Source organism: Hakea prostrata, chromosome 2 (assembly GCF_041222555.1).
Source record: "Hakea prostrata isolate BN-2017 chromosome 2, UWA_Hpros_2, whole genome shotgun sequence".
NCBI classification, from domain to species: Eukaryota; Viridiplantae; Streptophyta; class Magnoliopsida; order Proteales; family Proteaceae; genus Hakea; species Hakea prostrata.
Genome location: NC_142601.1, coordinates 71,210,001 through 71,231,289, shown reverse-complemented (window position 1 = coordinate 71,231,289; position 21,289 = coordinate 71,210,001). Strand labels below are relative to the sequence as shown.

The 21,289-nt window shown below is 39.3% G+C and overlaps 1 protein-coding gene across 2 annotated transcripts; it reads left to right on the top strand.

Moving 5' to 3' along the window:
• The first annotated feature begins 23 nt into the window (after nucleotides 1–23).
• On the top strand, nucleotides 24–12,085 carry LOC149026241 (alpha N-terminal protein methyltransferase 1-like). Of its 2 annotated transcripts, XR_016171462.1 has the most exons (9): nucleotides 24–228; nucleotides 376–520; nucleotides 5,205–5,263; nucleotides 7,176–7,295; nucleotides 7,465–7,566; nucleotides 8,460–8,514; nucleotides 10,524–10,621; nucleotides 11,121–11,367; nucleotides 11,449–12,085. XR_016171462.1 is itself a non-coding variant. In XM_089143277.1 (8 exons), exons 1-8 carry the CDS (start codon nucleotides 97–99, stop codon nucleotides 11,238–11,240), a joined length of 831 nt encoding a protein of 276 aa, XP_088999403.1. In that variant the 5' UTR covers nucleotides 24–96; the 3' UTR covers nucleotides 11,241–12,085. The 2 variants fall into 2 exon arrangements, 1 of the variants encoding a protein (XP_088999403.1); XM_089143277.1 differs by having other exon boundaries at nucleotides 11,121–12,085.
• The last annotated feature ends 9,204 nt before the right edge of the window (nucleotides 12,086–21,289 follow it).

Below are 21,289 nucleotides of genomic sequence, written 5' to 3'. Positions count from 1 at the left end.
CCCCCCCCCCCCCTACTCTTTGGCCGTGTCCAAACCTCCTTGGCTTGGATCTTCCTCCCGTTGACTGTCATAGTGCCTGCAACTCAGGCGGCTGAGATGGAGGTCACGGGGTTTGATTCCGAGGGAAAAGAATTCACGAATGCAGCGGAGATGTGGAGACAAGAAATCGGAGAAGGAGATCAACAGAAGAAGACTGAGTGGTATCATAAAGGCGTCGGGTACTGGGAAGTAAGACTTCTTTCTCTAAAACTCCAAACCGAATACCATAGAAAAGTTCTTTTCTGTTTCGTTGGCTTTTGGATATTTTTCAGCTGGAAGTTTGGGGATTTTTTGGGTTTGTTCTGAAGCTCATTTTTGTTGTCCGTTTTTATATAGGGTGTTGAGGCATCTGTGGATGGAGTATTGGGAGGATTTGGGCATGTTAATGATACTGATATTAAGAGTAGCGAAGCTTTTCTCAAGACTCTATTGCTTGATTTCTTTGGAGATGATCTAAGGAATCGTCATCTTGTCGCTCTTGGTAATGTTTCTCTTACACTCACTCATGTGGTAAGGCGTAGGGCTCAGTAGTTGGGTGCAGATGGTGGGTGTGGCTCTAGCACATTGAGTTGAAGCCTAAATATTTAGGGGCATGAAGTACAAGAATTTCTGTGGTTTAATCTTCTGTTCTTTCCACACATTTCCTTTCTCCTATCCTTTCTTTGGGCCTGTGGGCACAGTCACTATAATGGCATCACATTGGCCAAAAAAAAGTTGGGTGCAGTTCTTATAGTGTGGTTTCACGTATTGCAGTCAGACTGACTTTGGCCTTAGAAAAATCTGGAGTTTCTGTCTCTTCTATTGAAACCAAAGACGCGAAAACATTTAGGAATCTTCTTTTTTCTTTTACTCTGTTACTTATGACGAACAAATCTTGAACGGGTTAAAAATTGCATCCCAGAACCAGTGTGATCGGCTGCTGCAATCCTTCTCCAAGCGCTAACTGCTCATCAATTATGAAGGGTACGGAAATGTGTGAAGGACCATATTTTTAATTTGTTTAGTGAAAGTGGGTAACCACTAACTAGAGTTGTTAATTTGTAAACTGTCAAATCAAGAATCGTAGTTTTCGCCAATGGAAGGATAGTGCAGTGATTGAGAACTTCACCTCTCAGTGGAGAGATTGTGGGTTCAATCCTTACCGGTGGCATATGTAATATGACATTCCCAATTTTCCTATATATAAAGCGCCTTTGTTACCAAAAAGGCTAATTCTTGTGGGGTACAAATGTGCTGGTTTAGTAATCAAAGTATTGTAAACAGCATCTTGAGTTGATGAGAGTACTTTTTGGTTATGGTTAAGGGAAGTGTTGTCCTTCTAGTTCGATGCTCAAAACCTAGCTTTGTTTATGTTGAAGAAACCTTTTATGAGTCTTATCTCCTCATTCTTCAGTTGTTTATGTTAGTGATAGATCTTGTTGGGCATGATACCTGCAGATTTTTAAATCTCTGTTTGAGTGATTTTGTATTGTTTAACTTATGCGTATCCAATTCTAGGATTAGGGTTCCTTGAGAAGATCCCCTAAAATTTAGGATTGTCCAAGAATCTTCTAGCAAATAAAAAAAAAATATTGAAGGATGCCTATGGGTAACCAAGAAACTTGTTAGAATATTTGAGGGATGTGGGGGTGAAAAGGGTTAATCCAAAATTATATGGGAAAGCTTTGGACAAAAGTGAAAATATGGGTGGGATAGTTTACTTGGTAGCATAGAAGAAAATTCGACTGAAATTGTCGAAATGTCTGCAATTTTCAAAAATTAAATGAAATTTCAATTATTTCGAAAAAGTGTCAAATTTTGACCGAAATTTCGGAGATTTCGACCATTTTGACGAAATTTCGACTATTTCGACCGAAATTTTGAACATTTCAACATTCCAACTTGTTTTTCTTTAGTTTTGTTAATTTCTATCCCATTTTCACCTAATTTCCACAACTCCTTTGCCTTCAAACACCTCTTTTGCTCATTTTTTGCCTCCAAAAACCTCCTAAGCCACAACAGCTACAAAGGAAACTCCTACAACAATAGAATGTGAAGCATAAGCCATATCCAACAGTTCTAAACTTCCCCTTTTTTTATTTTTGTGTTGTTCATGCCTTATATGATCTTGGATTGCCTTGAAATTAATATATGTTTAGCCTAGGACTATGATCTATGATTGTGTTTTGTTAATTATCTTTTTATTATTTGCTACAATTTTTTCTTTTTTTGATTTTAATAATTATTTTCTGAAATTTTGTATTTTTATTTTATGTATATATATGATATATAGGCTTCAACTTAATATATGTGAGACATCATCACTTGATCTAGTCAGTCATTTTATTTTGTTGACTAGTTGTATATGTAACTATTCTACCAAACTATTCATGTATGTTGATGATTCTATGCCTGTATGCAATTCAGTTTGCACTTGTTAGAACCAATCATTTGTTAGTATACTTGAATGATAATTTTTCAATAATTTTTTTTTGGCAAAATACTAGTTCCACTATGTTTATTATGCTTGAAATAGGTAGTATGCAAGATTTCAAATAATTTTGAGTCCATATGAGGCCTGAAATTGAAGTTCCAATTTTCAGAAAAAAGTGTCTAGTTTCGACCGAAATTTTGACCGAAATATCGAAATTTCGGCCTTTTGCAAGGTCGAAATTCCGAATTTTCTTCCTTGAGTTGGTAGTAGTATAACAAAAATAATATTATGGAAGATGGGAAGGATAAAAGAAACCTGCAGTTAGGGTTTTGAGGGATTTGAGGATGACTCTTGGAAAGGCTATTGGTGGGTCCCAACTCAAGATCTTGATTCTTTCTTCCGCCTCTTATTTCTTTCTATTCTTATTTTCTTCGTTTCTGCTTTCCTTTCTTCTTCTTCTTTTTCTTCTTCTTCTTCTTTTTTTTCCCCTTCTTTTTCACCTTTTGTGTTTTCTGTTGCCTCAAGGAAGAGAGACAGAGAGAGGGATGCCAAGAGAGTCAGGAGGGAGAGGAGGGGTAGTAGGGCAGGTCCAGGGTGGGGGAGAGGTCTAACAGGGTTGTAGGGGGGCAGGGGAGGGAATAGGGGTGTCACAGGGGAAGGGGGTGGGAGGGTTTGCACGAAACAGGGGAGGGACTGGGGTGGTCTTGTGGGGGTAGGGGAATGTGAGGGACGGGCAGAGGCTTCTGGAAATGAAGGGGAAGGGGATGGGGAGGGTCTGCAGTGAGGGGGGGATGGCCTCCAAGGGTTGCACACATAGTTGTCAAGGCGTCGCCTTGGTGTCCTAGCGGCATTAGAGGGCCTGAGGCGATATTCGCCTCAGTTGGAGCCCATAAGGCGGTTGCCTCAGGCTCTGAGGCGTCGCCTCAGGCTCTGAGGCGTCGCCTCGGGCTCGCCTCGGACCCTGAGGCGACCGCCTTATGGGATTTTAAAAAACCACCATTTTTTATTCCAAATCAAAGGCCAAAAATAAATTGGAACTTAGATTCCAATTGGGAATAATCTAATGGCTGAATGCTTATACAAATGTTACATGGAATACATGGGATCATTTGTAACATTAATTCATTAACGTTTTGCAGTGGCCTCCGGTGATTTTGTTCACCATCTCAGGCAACGGTATGTCGCCGGCATGGTTTTTTTTTTCTTTTGTGTTTTAACAATGTTATAAGTTGCTACTCGTTGTTTAATTTCTGTTTGGAGATTATTAACTGATTATTTACTTCTTTGTGACTTGCAAATTGCAATTAAAGTTTCTATTGTGGTTCCTGTGACATAGCTACTTCTCTGTGACTTTCACATGGTTGTTATTCATGTACTGTTCTGATGTCATACTCTGAACCTGCTATTTGATTACTACATCCTATCCTACTCCAAGTAGTATTTGATTACTGCTGTTTAAAGGTCATTCAACATCTTTCATACTCGAACCCGCTATTCTGGTTACTGCATCCTATTCCTACTCCAAGTAGTATGATACTTGGAATTTATTTAGGACCTACTATGTGTGGTTTGTAGTATGTTGGATGACTTGAGGTAGGCTAAATGGCTAATATTAGTTTTTTTATTATATATAAGATAGGTTTATAATGAATTAGTGTATGAGATGTACATTAAAAAGTAAAAATTTCACTTAAAACGCCTCAAAAGCGCCTCGAAGGGCGCCTCGTCGACTCATCGCCCCAACTAGCTAAAACCGCCTCGCATCGCCTCGTCGCCGTGACAACTATGGTTGCACAAGGAAGAGTAGGGGTGGGGGAAGGCCGCAGGTGAGATAGGAGGCAGGGGAAAGGGATGGGGACTGCTGTACTTGTTTACTTGCTGGAATTGAAGAAGATGGCTTTGAATGCTTGAAGATGCTGGAAATAGTGATAGAGATGCTGGTCTTTGAACAGAACTCTTAATTTTCAACCGTGGCCACCTCAACAAGGAACCATGATCCTTAACTCAAACTCAAATTTTATTCAATAATCAGAGTTGAAGAGTTACAAAGAAAGAATAGGCTATTTATAGCCTACTAAAAGACTAACACTATGTGGGATTCCTTAATAGATTAGGATCTCAGTATCTCACCACATAATATTGACTCTTGAAATAATATCTAAAAATCTAAAGACGTGCTGAAAATAAAAATTAAATAATTTAAAACACTATCTAAGGAAGTTCACTTAAAAAAGAACTCCTTAGGACACTCAATTACTAGCTATTAACCCAACACTAACTCAGGTTAAGAAGTATGACCCGATTGGACTCAAGGACGGAATGTGGAGTTAATTCCAGCAATAAACGAGGGCTGAAATGCCCTAAATATCCCTCCTAGGGTGTTCAGCCAGCCTATGGAGGCTTCTTGGAGCCATCTAGGGGTCCCACTTAGGGTTTCGGCCAGGGGTCAAACTCGTGGTCACATCATTACCTCATGTCAACTTGAAAAGAAATTTAACACATATTAAACTATGCTATGAAACAAATCATTCATAATCAGTGGAGTTTTGTAGGTCTAGTAGCAGATTTCCTTCCATTTTTCCTTTCTTTTCTTTTTTTTTTGTGTGGGGGGGGGGGGGGGGGGTGTAGGGATTGGGAGATGAGTTTGTGGGTTTTGATTTAAGCTGGAAGAATATTGCAAGTGTTTGAAGAAAGTTACTTCGATGATGAAAATTACTGCGTTTTGAATTCTTACATAGCAAAGTTGTTGCAGATTGTGGTTCTGGAATAGGAAGAGTCACAAAGAATCTTCTTCTCAGATATTTTAATGAGGTACAGATATAATTTTGCATCTAATGGACTATCTCTTCCCATGCTATATCCACTAAAATTACCTTTGAAGCAATATTTTGAGACTTTCATGGAAATTTCAGGGACTCCCCATGGAGCAGGCCCATTGTTGTCTCCTGGGGATTGCCTTTTTCCATTTTGCAGCCACCTGGTCTCTCATCTTAACTGGCCTGCATATCTTTGTTTTGTATCCCTCGTCCCTCTTGGTGCCCCCTGTATTTTCTTTGTCTTTGTGATTGAATTCTTCTTTGACCCTAAAGAAAGGATCCCGTGCCAAGTTTTTTGTTTCTCAAGGAATTACCTAGATCCTCAAAAGCAGTTTAATCATTGAATATTGATTTTCTTCCTTGCTAAACAAGCATGAGGTAAAAATAATTTTACATATTTTCATGCTTCGATACTGTCAGGTATTATAGAATGCTAAAGAGCTGTCCGATCTGAATACGTTTCCCGTCTTAAAGTCAAACTATACATTCTTGGTTATATATATAATCTCTACCCTAGGTTTAACAACCACTCTTAGGTATTTCTTCCGATGAGTATCTTCCCCCATTTATGCCAGCATCTTCTTATTTTTTCCGGATATAAGACTTCCAAATATGTGTGGAAGCTATTCATCTTTAGGGATGTTACTACTTTAACTCAGAACTCGATGATGCTGACTGGACCTTTTGCTCACATGATTTTACTATTGAAATGATAATGAAGTAGCAGAAATTCCAGTTATATTTTATTGTTGAGGTTGGACTGGTCATGTTTAATGCGTTGGTACTCCATTCCCTGAATTTACCATCTTTGTTTTATGCTATGCGTCATTGTCAAGGTCCCTAAGTCTTTCTCAATAAACCAAGGTGCCTAGGCAACTGAAAGCTTTGGATAACCACCTATGTTCTTAGATGTCAGGGCACCCACCTTGACAAACCTCAGCACCATGGTAGTATATTTGTGTATCCATTATCTATTATAAGAATAATATAGTTTTACATGTTTAATCTACCCAATGCCTTTTTTTGTGTTTGTGGGTGTTATTATTTATTTTTTTCTTCTTTTATTGGGGGTGGGGTTGGGGGGGGGGGGGGGTGAGAGCAAAGGCCGCATGCTGACACTATGGGGCCTAGTTGATGCCTTGACAAGTATGAAATCTATGTAAAACCTTTGTTGTCATATATCTTTAGAGGTTAAAAGCAATTTTTGTTTGCCAATATGCCAATAACATTTAGTTAAATACAAGCATTTTTGGAGGGCTTAACTATTGAAGTTCAAATTTCCTTCTTGATGTATTTTTGGTTATGATCCTATGCTTGTCACCTATGCAAAAACTTGTACATGTTCCAATGTAGAACAGCATTATCTGGATTTTTTTTTTAGGGGGGGGTGTTCAAGGAATTTTATTGGCTGGGGATCTGGGTATCTGCCTAGCTCTTGGAAATCGCCCCTCCAGATGCCTAGGGGCACCTAGGCAATACCTTGACAACTATGATGCCATGTGATATCTAATTGATTTAGTAACTGACTTTGGGATGCTCTTGAGTCTTGGCTGTTTGCGACCTTATGTGGAGGGATTTAGGCTGTTGGCCTGCTTTGAGAAATTCTCAAACTGTAAAAGTATCACGTATCTGACTGATGTGATTGGAGTCTGCAAAATTGCCTCATTTGTGAACGACTTCATTCCGTTCTTTCTCACACTGAAACCTTGTTTCTTTTGTAAGATTGTATTTTTTATTGATGCTCAAACCAAAATGGTTGCACTATAATATCAAAAGAGACTCTGAAGGAACAGTTTTTTCATGTTGTAATTTTTTCGTCCTATACAGCATTACAGCATCAGAAATGCTTTGTATGTCTACATTTTTATTTTATGTTTTTCATTCTGATTTGCTATGTTTCGGTATAGGTTGATCTTGTTGAGCCTGTATCACATTTTCTTGAGGCTGCTCGCGAAAGTTTGACTCCTGAGAATGGTAGAGTCTCAGATATGCATAAGGTTGCCAACTTCTATTGCCTCTCACTTCAGGTATTTCATGGAAGATTACAATATTAGGTGATACCCCTGCATTTATGTAAATTACATTTAGTATTTTCATTAATATATAAACCCTTCTTTTAAAATAAGAGATAAGGAGAGTCAATATCCTTTGATAGGAGGTTCAACGCTTTGGATAATTTACTTGTTCTTCATGTAGGAATTCACTCCAGAAGCCGGAAGATATGATGTTATATGGGTCCAATGGTGCATTGGGCAGCTTGCCGATGATGATTTTATACTATTCTTTAAAAAAGCAATGGTAAATTATATTCTGTTTGATTTCTGTCAATAATTTTAGTTTTTGTGAAGCCAAGATAAAATAATTGTACTTGGTTTGCAGTTACAATTAAAGGAGAGTGACTGATGGTAGTACAGCAGCATTAAATTTTCTGAAGCTTTTGGTTGCCATGAGCATCCATTTGACCACACTTATATTTTCTTTCATACATGCAGTTGAAGTTTCCTTCATGTTTACCTCAATTTTAAACGAGCTTTTCTCAAGGAATCTATAAGACCAAATACCACAGTGGCAGTTGAACCTTGAAAATAAAAGAAACTTCCTTGAGTATTTCTCATTTGTCTAGATCAATACTAGCAGTTTGAGATGACTTGGTTTTTTGGGTTCACTGGGAAATGCCCCCATATGAGTAAAATAGTTGCAAGGCTGATAGTATTTTCTTCTGATACATCGATCTGACATTTCTACCAGGTATTTGTGCACCAGTGCTCAAATTTTCTGCACTGTTTAATTAGATTTATATAATTTTATATATGTGGTAGAATAACCTTTTTTTGGCTGTCAAAAACTATTTCTGGTTAGAATAATTGACGATTTCTTCATGTTTTAAAATGGTTTCCTTTCTTTGTGAAAGATTTTCTGTAGTCCTTCATAGAATTTGTAACCAATAAATTATCCTAATATCTATGGGCCAATCCATGCATGTACTCTAGGGATACTGCAGATTTTGGTTTGTTCCAGCTGATGCTAACCGATTCAACCCGACGTGAATCTCAAATCTAAGTACTTGAACCTAGTATAATTCATAGGTTAACAGAAATATGATGTTTAGTAGGAGAAGTTTTTGTTTGCTAATTTAACTTGTTATTCATTTGATCTTTAAATTGGTCCTGACAAACCCTGGTACCTCTCAGGTTGGTCTGAAACCTGGTGGTATTTTTGTCCTGAAGGAGAACATCGCAAAATCTGGTACATCCCTCGGACAAAAAGATGAAAATATTTAATTCTTGCATCTTTCTACTCGTAGTTGTAGTTTGCTATTATAAATTCATTCAGAATTAATAGAGAATATGTTTCATTCCGTTATTGCTGAATGGTGTGGTGTCACTCTTTAAAGCAAATGTAGAGCACACATGTATAATTAAATCTGTTGGCATTTTATTTAAGTTTATAACAGTAAAATATTTGTGTATTTGTAACAGTAAAATATTTGTGTATCTCTTAATTATCTTCAAGATAGAACTGTCTTGAAATTCTCTAGTGGGAGCAACATAACCCCCTTCTGGGGTTGTCATTTATCAGCCTGTGAAAGATTTCAACTTCTTCATTGAGAGCTCACTACTACATTTTGGAACCTATTGATTTCACATTTTTTTTCTGAAAACAGCTTTTTCTTGGGTATATTGGTCCTCATTTCAGATTCATTTTCCCTTGGTGTAATTGATATAAGAACTCGTGAGATGTGCCTTTCTTGTGGATTAAACATAATCAGGTTTCTTCTTTCTGTTCATGGAAAAGAGCATGAGGTCACTGATACCCCTCTTCTAATGGATTGTGATGCTAACGTCTCTGCTTACCTGTCCTTTTTGTTGGTGGAGATGTCTTCAAGAGTAATTTTGGCTGACTTTAACATTTCAGATTTGGGATTTGCCCAGATCAATGACAAGCTCTAAGAATGTTGTTTGAGGTGGTATGGCCGTGTACAATGGTGGCCTGAGGATGCCCTAGTATGGAAGTGTGATCTGATTCTGATTGAAGGAGCTTAAAGATATAGGTGCAAATCTAAAATGACCATAGAAGAGGTAGTGAGGAGCAACTTGCGTAGTCTGGGTCTGATAGGAACTATGATCTTGGATTGAGCGTGTTAGGACTCTAGTATGAGGCCATGTGGAGGAGAGAGGGAGAGAGAGAGAATTATGTTAGTTGAGGGTTATAAATAGAGGGACAAGTGAGTGGAGAGGGGGAATGTTTTATGAGAGTTCTTGGGCAGCCGTAGGCTGAGGGACACCATTGTGAGGTGTTGGGGTGACTGGCACCATAGAAACTAGAGTCTATCTTGTTAATTCTTGCAATTTTGTATTCATTTTCTAAGATATTATTAGGGTCTTATCATAGCGTATTGAAAGCCAAAGGATTCTTGTTGCCAACCATCTAGCTGAATTTTGGTGACTTGGTCTGTACCTCTTTCATCTTACATTTGTTTCCTATTTTACACTTCTCTCGTATCTTCATTTCTGCATTCCACCTACTTCCGATCAGTTTTCCATGTAGCTGATCCCATTCAGTGAGGTTAAGGGTTTCTCCCCCTTTTTTTTTTTTTTTTTTTTTTTTTTTTGGGTGGGTGGGGGGGGATAAGCCTTGGCATGGTGGTCGGTATATATCGCGGTCGTAGCCTGAGGTTAAGGCATCGGAAGAGCCTATCAGTGAAAATTTCCTGGTGTTAGACTGCATAGGAACCCCATGACTCTGCTTGGCCTTCTTTTGTTGTCGTAATACTTGGTTCTTTCTCTCAGCCAATTATCTTTTAGTTCATGGTAATGTAGCAAGTAATGTAAAACAACACCACAAATTCCAAGTATCATGTAGATGGTTTATGAACTTACAATACAACAGCACACTTGCCCCCCTTTCCCCCCTGGGTTCTTTGTTTTTCTGGGCTTTGTGGATAGAAGAACATATTTGAGGGCTAGAAAAACAGAACAGAACATATTTTTAGAATATCACCTATAAACAAATTATGAATACCTTCTCTGACTAATTGCAAGAAACATGTAGTTGATTCAATGCTATCCATTTGAAGGTTAGGGTTTGTCAATTAATTATATTTCGACACATGCAAAGATTTATTGAGTTCTAGTTGCACCGACCAGTTTTGTAATGACTGATTTGTGGTACTTTCTTGGAAGTGAAATTAAAAAGAAAAGTAAAGCCAGTCCAAGCAAAGGTAACTAGTTTGACTAATCAATGTACATTTGCAGGATTCGTGCTTGACAAGGAAGACAGAAGCATAACAAGGTCTGATTTATACTTCAAGGAGCTCTTCAAGCAATGTGGTCTACATCTTTACAAGTCAAAGGTATGCTCAAAGGCTTACATATCTTGAGGACAGTACATTAGACCATCACATGTAACTGATTAATAATTTAATGGTTAATGACATACCCCGGCTGGAAAAACTAAATTTAACTACGAAGAAAGCATGTAGGAACCTACAACGTTCATGAATGAAATTCATTGAGGACCATACCATCATTGCCTCAAGCCATGGTTAAAACTTAGAGCACCTAAGTCTCAGAGCATGTCCGCTTTTCCTTGAAATTATAATGTGGAAACTTTATTACCATTATTGCGAATTTATTACAATTAACTGAAATCTGCTTCTCACAGTTAGATGCCTTGGTTTTTATGTTCCATAGCTATCCAATCAAAACTGCTGCCTTCCTTGTGTTATTGCTGCTACGACTTCACAACCCTTGTCTTTCACCACCACCAAGCCCCAGTGATCGATCGACTTATTTTCTTTATGAGATGTTATATACTTGTCTGAATTGAATTTTTCTTGTATTTTGTTTTAGGATCAAAAGGGATTTCCAGAAGAATTATTTGCAGTGAAGATGTATGCACTAACCTCTGAAATGCCAAAGAAACATACCAGATCCAGAATGCATTCACATAAGCCTGCCATCATCAAGTGATGAAGTGGTCAGTTGAAGGGTACAACAAGGTTCATGTGTACTGTAGGTTAGAGTTGGTTGACTTTACTCCTATCAAGATCTTCTGTACCATGTCAAGTTGGTGGTATGACTGATTTGTAACATGATGGTATGTACATTGATTTTGTTTTCCAAGGCTTCATTAATTTATTTATCCGATGTAACTGAATTCTGTGTAGCCTGAAAACAGGGTTGCCTGGGGAAAGGTAATGCAGTGCTAATTTCAGATCACTATCATCCAGTTGAAGGTCAACTTGCAATGGAATTGCAGGCAACAAATGGAACCAATTTGGGTTAGTAGTGGAAAATCAATGGATCAGATTCACCCAAATTTCTTATCAAAAACTGTAATTTGATTAGAGAGTATTACAATATTGGAAACGAGGCTTGATCTGATGATCACGTTCTTAGAGTCTGAAGATTTCTCCTTATATGAATTCCTAGGCTTGTGAAAAAAAGACAATCCAAATAACAAGCTTGATGATAGAAATCTTTCGACTTACTTCTAAAATATAACCTGAGGATCGACTACACTGAAATGAGACTTAAATAAGAAAACAAGATATTTACCCCTCCCCCTCCCCCCAAAAAAAAAAATGAAGAAGATAACATTTTCAAGTGGAGTGTGCTAGCTGAATTAAATTTCAATGTCTAGGTTTGAAGTTTTAGAAAATTCTTGGTTGAAGTTGGAACTCAAGTAAGCAGGAAAAAAAACAGATTTTTACGCTAAAAGCAGAATCAGAATTGGAAGTTGATATGAAGCGAGATGAGTGATACCATAACTATCCAGAGTAATGAAAGGAATGGAAACAAAAGATTAGAGAAGAAATGAGACACAATCTCATAAGCCTAACTTACAAAAGGTAAATAAACTAAAAATTGAACTGTTGTTGAACTGGAGTGTCCTATTCTAACTAACCTAAAAGGTTAATTAGTAATAGAAGGCTTGAACCCATCCATACAGCAAGTGCAGCTACTCTGTGGCCCAAATGGAACGATTGGGCTAATAAGTCTGAGGTGTTCTGCAAAATTTGTTAAGAGTGAGATTTGCATTCGGTTCGATTTTAGAGCACAGAGAAACGAACTAGTTTATCGAACACGATTCCAGCTAATTTTTTTGTTCTCACAGCACATAGAGACAAGAAAAATGTTTTCCGAGAGAGTTATCAAACGCCTCCTAATTCACTCTTATAATCGCTTCATTCTTTACGAACAAAAGAACAGGCAGGTCTCCACTTTATGTTTGAGGAAATACCCCAGAGAGGAAAACCATTTCTTCACTGAATCATAAGATCATGATTTCTCTCCCTTCTCTCACTTGTGACTTGTGCCCTCTTAATCTTATCGGGTCCACTTTTGAAATAGACCATTCATTTCTTTGTGAATAAATGACATATGTTCATTAGTCACATCAAAAGGTTGAGATTGAATTTAAAAGATACAAAATTTTTCATTTTAATTTAATCATAATCTTTTGATGTGACTCATAAACACTTGTCACTGATCTAGAGAGAAATGGATGATCTATTTCCCTGTTAGAAATGGACTTGATAAATTCCTCTCTTATAAATTCCTCTCTTATGTCTCTTCTTAATTGGTCCTCTCGGATTTATATTCTGTCTTTAGTGTTTCCCCTTTGCATATTATTTTTACCTGTCTTCCCAGCTGCCACGTGGGTGTGGTGCGATGGCATTTTGACAAAGTACATACAAGGTGTTTGATGGGTTTGTTAGCTTTCGTCATCACGTCTAGTCACCTCTCTCTCTCTCTACTTATTGCTTGCTTTTAATCTTGTTCTCTTGGCTCTCTTGCTACCGTGCCTTCGGTTTCCATACAAGGGTATATGTCATTTCACCATACTAGAACAAATACTACTGCAGAAGTCACGAACTCCAAATAGAAAAGAAATGGAGGAATGGAAGAAGAAACAGAGCTAGAGACTAAGGGACTTACTTGTTTGATCTTAGATGAGTGGCAAATGGAGGCTGAAATACTTGAAATTGCGAAGACTTGCTGAAGATTTCAAAGTGCAGACGAACTCATGAAATGACAAAGTAAAGTTGGAACTAAAAAATGAAGGGGTTGAAATAGATTTAAAAGAATGATTTGTACGAACGACATGCATCCAGATCAACAGTTGAGTTCGAACGATAGTTCGAGACATGATCCAACAAATAAGATTAACCCATATTCAACGATGGGATGAAAAAGATGGTTCGAGTGTAAGGCCTTAATGATGGCACTTGTTCCTTAGGGCCACGTGGCACTGATGGCATGAAGCACGATAGACGAGTGCGGCTTGATGAAATGTACCGTTGTGCAAGCAAGAACAATAAATGTGACGTTTGGAGAATGGGAAGACATTTGGACTTCAACCTACCATTTTAGGGGGTTGTGATCAAGAAAAGGCAAATCGAGCAAATCGGTTGTTTCATCCTGATCAGTTGGCCTGGGTGGCTCATGATAAGGATAAAATAACAACGAACCAGGTTTAACCACAGTTTGACCAGTGAACTTAATCAGTACTGGTTTGAGAATTGAACCCAGAGGTTTCATAAGTTTGAAAGAAACTGACTGTTATGAGAAGAGACGTGTTTTTGATACGGAAGTTTCCTACCCGACCGGGTCAGACCCGGCTGGGGCTCCGCATACCTACAGTCGAGATAAGAACCGACCAGCTTGATTAAAGCGTAACAAACGTTGGACCAATATGGCAACCGTTCTCAATTGAGAAGGTCAACTCAGTCACTGATCGAGCGGGACCAACGACATGGAGGCATAATCGCAGGAGAAACAACAGCTTCCGCCGGGTAAACTTACCAAATACATAAAAGGTAACGCTTACAGTATAAGAAGAGGGACATACCCCTCCGATAAGCATCGAATACATTCTGAGTATAGTCTTGTGTAATCCTTGCACAGGACCTTAATCTGTTTGTTTGTGTAACAACCCTCGTATTTCTAACCCGAGATCCGTATTGTAGGTCCGAGAACCCGAAGGTCTAGTCGGGTAAATTTGTGGAGTGTCCGGATAGAAGTCCATGATCCATACCCTGAACCCATGGATCTGGGTCCTCTGTCTGAAGAACTTGCCTTGCTTGGTAGTTGGTCTTCTGGATGGAAAGTGATGTCTGGAGATGTCCGGAATGAAGGTAAGATCTCTCCCATCTCTTCTTTAAGGCTAGGTTGTACTTGGTTATCAACCCCCTAGCAAAAGCACCCTTGTATGGCAAAATACATGGGGGCGGTTGTTAGTGGCGTTCGATCAAACCAAGCGACCGCTTGATCTGTTTTCGGGGTTTTGCCCTATTTTGCCCCTTGACTTCTATAAAAGGTAACCCTCGTCCAATTTACGAATATTTTATTCGTGGTTACCGTTTTTGGAGGTTAGACGGCTGCGGAGAAGTGCCGAAAGCGGATCTGAAGTGCTGGTAGTGATCCTTCCCTATTTCTGGTATTCTGAAGTGAGGTAATGGATTCACCCTTCATCCTTTATCTCCTTTGTCTTTCAATTTCTTGTTAACCCATCCCCTCATCATGGTGGTTACCCTTTTGATCAATCATAACTCTCTTTCCAATCTTCTTGATGTGATTCATCCGGAAATGAAACCCTGCTTTCGTGAAAAGGATAGATCCAGTCAAGGGGAGAGTTCTGGGTAATCCAATGATGGTAATTGTTAGGTTTCCTTTCACCCTTTGGCTTTGGGAGTGTTAGATTCAAGATTTAGGCCATGATCACTCGAAATCCGGATTGGAAACGGGTGATCAGAAGCCTAAGTTTCGAATTGAAACTCTCTGTTTTTGGGGCGGTCACTAGTGGCGGTCACTCAACCTAAGCAACCAGCTGGTAAACAGTGACCAAATGACTTTTGGTTTTGATCCGAATTGATTCAATTGACTTATGCATTATTGTAACCCTGTGTATAGATGTTCTCTGTTTGAAGAGAAAGTCTTATAATAGTTTACGAATCTCTTTTTACAGACAATTTACTTATATGCAGGTAAGGACATTCAATCCTATATTTATGAATAGACTTAAACATGCTAGTCCAGTGTCTGTTAGAATTAGTCTTTCATTATATAAGTTGCTGTAATCATGTTTTACATACTAATCTTGTTGTATTGCTGCTGTTTATCTTGTTTACATATATACTTTGTTGATTATGGATGTGATATACTGATGATGCTTAGTATGAGGTTCTGATGGATGAGGTATTCCTTTGGGATATCTTAGCTTGGGATATCAGGAGGCTGTGGAATGGGACACATGCCTGCTGATGTCTCCAACACTATCATAACTATTGGATGACATTCTTAGGTAGAGTCTAGAATTGCATGGCTAGGTACCCCACATGCTACTACCCTTTCGGTAGGGGGATTGAAACCGGATGATCCATGATGATAGTGATGTGACGTTGGTCCACTGTTAGTCATATAAGTGATAGGGTTGCATATGTTAGGGTTGGGCTCATGGACGTCCAAGGAACGGACAGGGTGTCGTGAGGAGTCATCGGTAAGATTTTGAGCATCAAGGAGAAAGTCACCCGCAACCAACCCGATCGAGAATATCAGTTGCACGAACGCACTCCCAAAAGGAGGATACTACTGAATCTGATGGAAACGGGGCAAGGCAAAATCGTCTTCGTAAAAGTGTTGGGATTTTATAATTATTAATTTAATTATATGCCCAAGGGCAATATTGGAAACTCACTATTAGGGCGGTTACAAAATAGGGTTATATGTTTTGGTAACCACCGCATAATTGAGTGTGATTACATTACGTAAGTTTTTCCTAAGAAGAGGCGGCTCCCATCTCTCTCTCCCTTTCTCCAAGAAACGCAGGAAGGAGAAACCCATTGGGGGTTTCCTTCCTTTGCTTTAGATCACTCTTCCATCTTCTTCCCGCACGGCATTTGGGTTGTGAAAATTATTCCCTTTCCTAGTGATTGTGGAATCACCCCGGTAGAGCTTTGGTGGTGGAACGAGAACGTGGATCCATATTTACTTCCGCTGCATATACTTCATATTTGGGAAAGCGAATCCAGGTAAGGATCTTTCCCCTATCAATTATAGAATTGAAAATTACATGGAGTATTACCTACATTGGTATCAAAGCCAGGTTCCCACGATTCTTTGTTCCTCCCTATTCTTTAATTTCATTGTATGAATCCAATGGGAGGATCAATGGTTTATGGAAACCCATGGAGAATCCAGGGTTTAATATGAAACCCATGGGATAATTGATAAGGTTTTTTAAAAACCCTTATGTTTTGGGTTCGAATCCAAGTGGGAGGATCCTTGTGAATTTCCCTAATGAAGTTTTGCATGAATTGATAATCCATGATAATTATTTTTGTTTAGTATTTATTGTTGGATTTTTTTTTTTCATGTGTTTTTGGATGATTTTTTGGGAGAAAAAAAACGTGTTTTACCGTTTTTTGGAAAAAAATTCGTTCAAGAAAAATTGTGAAAAACGCTGTTTTTTGGTCATTGTGGACCAGACGAACCACGGTCTATTGGTCTGACAAACCACAATGACCTAGACAGACGACCGTCTAGTTGTAGAAAGCCAGACGGATTCCCAGACGGAGAGCCGTCTCAGAATCCATATGAGAATTTGTCCAGTTTTGAATGTGTTTCTATTTATTGGACATCAATGGCTCAAAAATCTATGTGATGTTTGAGCATTGAGGGCCTAATGGGGCCTAGTGGGAGCTAATGAGGTAGAAGTGTTCTGTCTGAACCACATCATAGCATTAACATGATTGCATGTTTTATTTTATTAAAACTGTTTTTAATTATGGGTCTAGTGATCATGTTTCTTGTACAGAATGAAACTAGTGTATAAGTCTATGTGGGTTTCCATGAGAATTTGATTGAATGTTTTGTTAGCATCTCTTTTGGTTTAAATGCTTACCCCATAGGTTGACTATGCTAGTGTGATTTGTTGTTGCCCGTGTTGTGTTTTATGCTAGAATAGTTGAACTCATCCTAGTATATAATGTCTTTAGAATAAATGGCTGCTACCAAGAGCATTATTGCTGACTTCGTGAAAGGAGATAAACTGAATGAGAGGAATTATGACCTCTGGCACCGAAAGGTGCAGTATCTCCTAGAAGAGCAGAACATGCTGGAAACCATAAACTAAACCATGTCCCCACCTGAGGAAGGTACCATTGCACAGTATCGTAGGGACCTTGAGCTTTACAATGCCTGGAAGAGGAAAGGCCGGGTAGCTAGGATTAGTATCCTAAGCTCCATAAGGAATGACCTGATGCTTCGGTTTGAGAAGCATAGGACTGCAAAGTCTTTGTGGGAGGCTATGAAGTTCCAGTACAGAGGGACTTCCACCACAAGAGGCCGCCACCTTGGCTCACCTTTGACAGTTATAAAATGCGCCAGGGTCACACCATGAAGCAGCATATAACCATCATGTCTAATATGATTAGTGAGTTGAGCGCATGTGGGCACCAAAAGACTGATGAGGAGCAAGTCTTTGCAGTCATCAGGTCACTGCCGAAGACTTAGGAGTATATGAAGATCTTCTTGACTCATCCTGATGATATCAAGACTTTTGATCAAGCTCCCAAGCATCTTGAGCTAGAGGAGGATCGGATGTTGGCCGATGCCCCTCAAACTGAAGTACTTGCTGCTGAAGCTAGCACTAGTAAGGGTGCAGGCTCTAAGTGCAAGAGGGAGAAACTCAACCTTAGCGGTCTAGGCAAAGTAATCAAGATGGGAACAGAAACAAGAGTGGTTTATGAGACATGGTTTTTTAGAGTTGTATTTGAAAACTATTCTTTGGTTTTGTATCTAGGTGATACAGTTTATGGTTATGGTTTTCTTAATAATGGTTTTATTGTATTGGATACAATTGATAATTTATCTAATCCTAGTAATGCTTTTGTTTGCCAAAATACTGTGTGTATTTATTCTAATTTGTGGCATGCTAGATTATGACATATTGGCTTAGATAGGATGAACAGGTTGGCAAGAGAAGGTCTCTTAGGCCAAGGTTCACTATTTGATTTGCCAACCTGTGAGTCATGTCTAACAGGAAAAGCAACTAGAAAACCATTTAAAAAGGTTTTGAGAGCCTCTATTCCTTTAGAACTTATCCATTCAGATGTGTGTGGACCCATGAATGTGCATATTAGAAAAGGATAGGCTTATTTCATCACATTCATAGATGACTATACACGGTATGGTCACATTTATTTAATTTCTCATAAGTCAAAAGCTTTAGAATGTTTTAAGAAATTCATGAGCTTAGTTGAGAATCAGTTAGATAAAAGGATTAAAACTCTTAGAATGGATAGAGGTAGAGAGTATCTCTCCGATATGTTCAAAGGGTTGTGTGATGAAAAGGGGATATCTAGACAACTTACTATTCCAGGGACTCCACAGCAAGATGGGGTTGCTGAGAGGAGGAATAGAACCTTGCTAGACATGGTGAGATCCATGATGGCGCAGGCAAATCTACCCATCTCTTATTGGGGAGATGCTTTGCTGACTGCAACCTATATCCTCAACAAAGTTCCAACCAAATCGGTTCCTTCCACACCATATGAGTTGTGGAACGGAAGGAAGCTAGATTTGAGTTACTTGCGCGCATGGGGATGTACAGCATATGTTCACTCTACTTCTCACCAATATGGAAAGATTGGACCCAGAGGAAGAAAGTGTGTCTTTGTGAGATATTTTGAACCCTCAAAGGGCCATGTCTTCATTGTACTAGATGAGAGTGAGAGGAGAACGGAACTTGAGTCTAGGGATGCAGCATTCTTGGAGAATGATTTTCCATCTCTTTCAGGAGTTAACAAAGAATCATCGGAATTCTTTGAAATATAAAATAATGGTCTTGTCACTCAGGGATTCATATTCTGAATAATGAACTTGGGGTTCATCCAGAAGATCCTAGTGGAAGTGGGAGTGCAGATGTGATAGCTACCTTAGAGGGTGAGCAATCTGACATGCACTTGCGCCGTAGTGGGCGCGGGCTAGTTCCTCGTCGACGTTTTGACATAGAGGATGACACCTACATGGTAACTCCTGAAGAGATCGACTGTGAGATGACTTCAGTCAGTGAGCATGAACTGAAGAGCGTGCAGGAAGCTCTTGCGGGGTCAAGCTCAAAGGAATGGTTGAAAGCAATAGAGGAAGAGTTGGAGTCGATGAAAGTTAATTATGTCTGGGACTTGGTTGATTTGCTGCTGGGCCGAAAGGCAATTGAGAACAAGTAGGTTTTCAAGATCAAGAGAAAGGCGGATGGATCTATTAAGAGGTTCAAGGCTCGTTTAGTGGCTAAGGGCTACACCCAACGAGAGGGCGTTGATTATGAGGAAACTTTTTCCCCTGTGGTTAGGTTTGCCTCAATCCGCCTCATACTAGCTATTGTTGTTCAGTTGGACTTGGAGGTTTATCAAATGGATATAAAAACTGCTTTTCTTAATGGAGAACTTGAGAAAGAGATCTATATGGATCAACCTCAAGGCTTTGAAGCTAATGGACTTAAGCGCAAAGTGTGCAAGCTTAAGAAGTCCATATATGGCTTAAAGAAAGCATCTCAATAGTGGAATGTGCGTTTCCACCAAGCTATGATGGAAAAAGGGTTTTCCATGCTTGAGAAGACCACTGTGTTTACACCAAGAGATCTGATAGTAATTATGTCATTCTGACATTGTACATAGATAACATACTTATGGCTAGCAATAGCAAGGAGCTATTGGAAACCATTAAGAAATGGTTGTCATTCGTATTTGATATGAAGGACATGGGTGAAGCAAGCTATGTGCTTGGTGTCAAGATTGTCAGAAATAGGCAAAAGAGATTATTGGGTTTATCTCAGGAGACCTATATTGACAATGTCTTGACGAGATACTAGATGCACAACTGCAAACCAATTGATACTCCAGTGGAGAAGGGTTTGCATTTAAGCCTTGATATGGGTCCTAAGACTTCAGAGGAGAAAACCAAGATGGAAAGAGTTCCATATTCCAGTGCAGTGGGTAGCCTTATGTAAGCTATGATGTGTACTAGGCCGGATATTTGTTATGCAATGAGTTTGGTTAGTCGATACCAATCAAACCCAGGCATAGAGCACTGGAAAGTAGTCAAGAGGATATTGAGATATCTCAGAGGAACGAGTAACTACATGTTGTGATACTAAGGATCGGATTTGTGGTTAGTTGGCTATAGTGATGCCGATTGGGCTGGAGACATTGATGAGTGCAAATCAACCTTTGGATATGCTTTCTTGCTGAATGGCGGGGCCATTTCGTGGTGTAGCAAGAAGCAGACTTGTATATTCCTCTTGACCATGGAAGCAGAGTATGTGGCATGCTCAGCTGCGGTTCAAGAGGCTGTTTGGTTGAGAAGATTTCTTCAACATACTGGAATTGTAATGACATCCAAAGAGGCTGCCCTTGTCTACTGTGATAGTGTGAAACCCAGCCCTAACCTTGACCCGGAAACCTTGTTATTTGTAGGTCCGATGACCCGAAGTAAAGTAAGAAGTCAGCTTTGGGCCATCCCAGTAGAGGACTTGGTGTCTGGCTTTGAATCCATGAAGGTTGATGATGAGGTTCTATTTATGGAAACAGAATCCTGATGAAGATCTAATTAGTTGATGGACTTGGAGTGCTCTCTATCTTGGTTTGAAGGCATTTCTACCTACTAGGTAAGTCACTTGACTTGTGTGCAAAACCTCTTTAGGTTTGGATTTGATCTGGGCCTTCAATTCCCTGTTTTGGCCTTGCTGTCGCATTGGTCGACCGATTGGTCGATGGGCCGATCGACCAATCCACTCGACCAATGGGTGCTGTCTTTGGCAATTAGGTTGATTCTTGCTCTATTTAAGTCTAACCTCGAGTCCACTTCGTATTTGCTGCCTCCAAACCCTCTGGAACGAACCAAAGACCTCTGCAAGTCATCTCTCTTGCATCCTTGGAGTTTTCTTGGCGGATCTTCGTCGGAACTCTTCTTTTTGCATCAAAAGGTATGTCTACTCTCTCTTCTTCTCCTACATCTTT

Excerpts from the sequence above, each read along its gene's own strand:
- LOC149026241 (XM_089143277.1), top strand. The coding sequence starts at position 97 with ATGGAGGTCACGGGGTTTGATTCCGAGGGAAAAGAATTCACGAATGCA. Across the intron at positions 521-5,204 it reads TCGTCATCTTGTCGCTCTTG|ATTGTGGTTCTGGAATAGGA; the intron begins GTAATGTTTCTC and ends AAGTTGTTGCAG. Across the intron at positions 8,515-10,523 it reads GGAGAACATCGCAAAATCTG|GATTCGTGCTTGACAAGGAA; the intron begins GTACATCCCTCG and ends GTACATTTGCAG.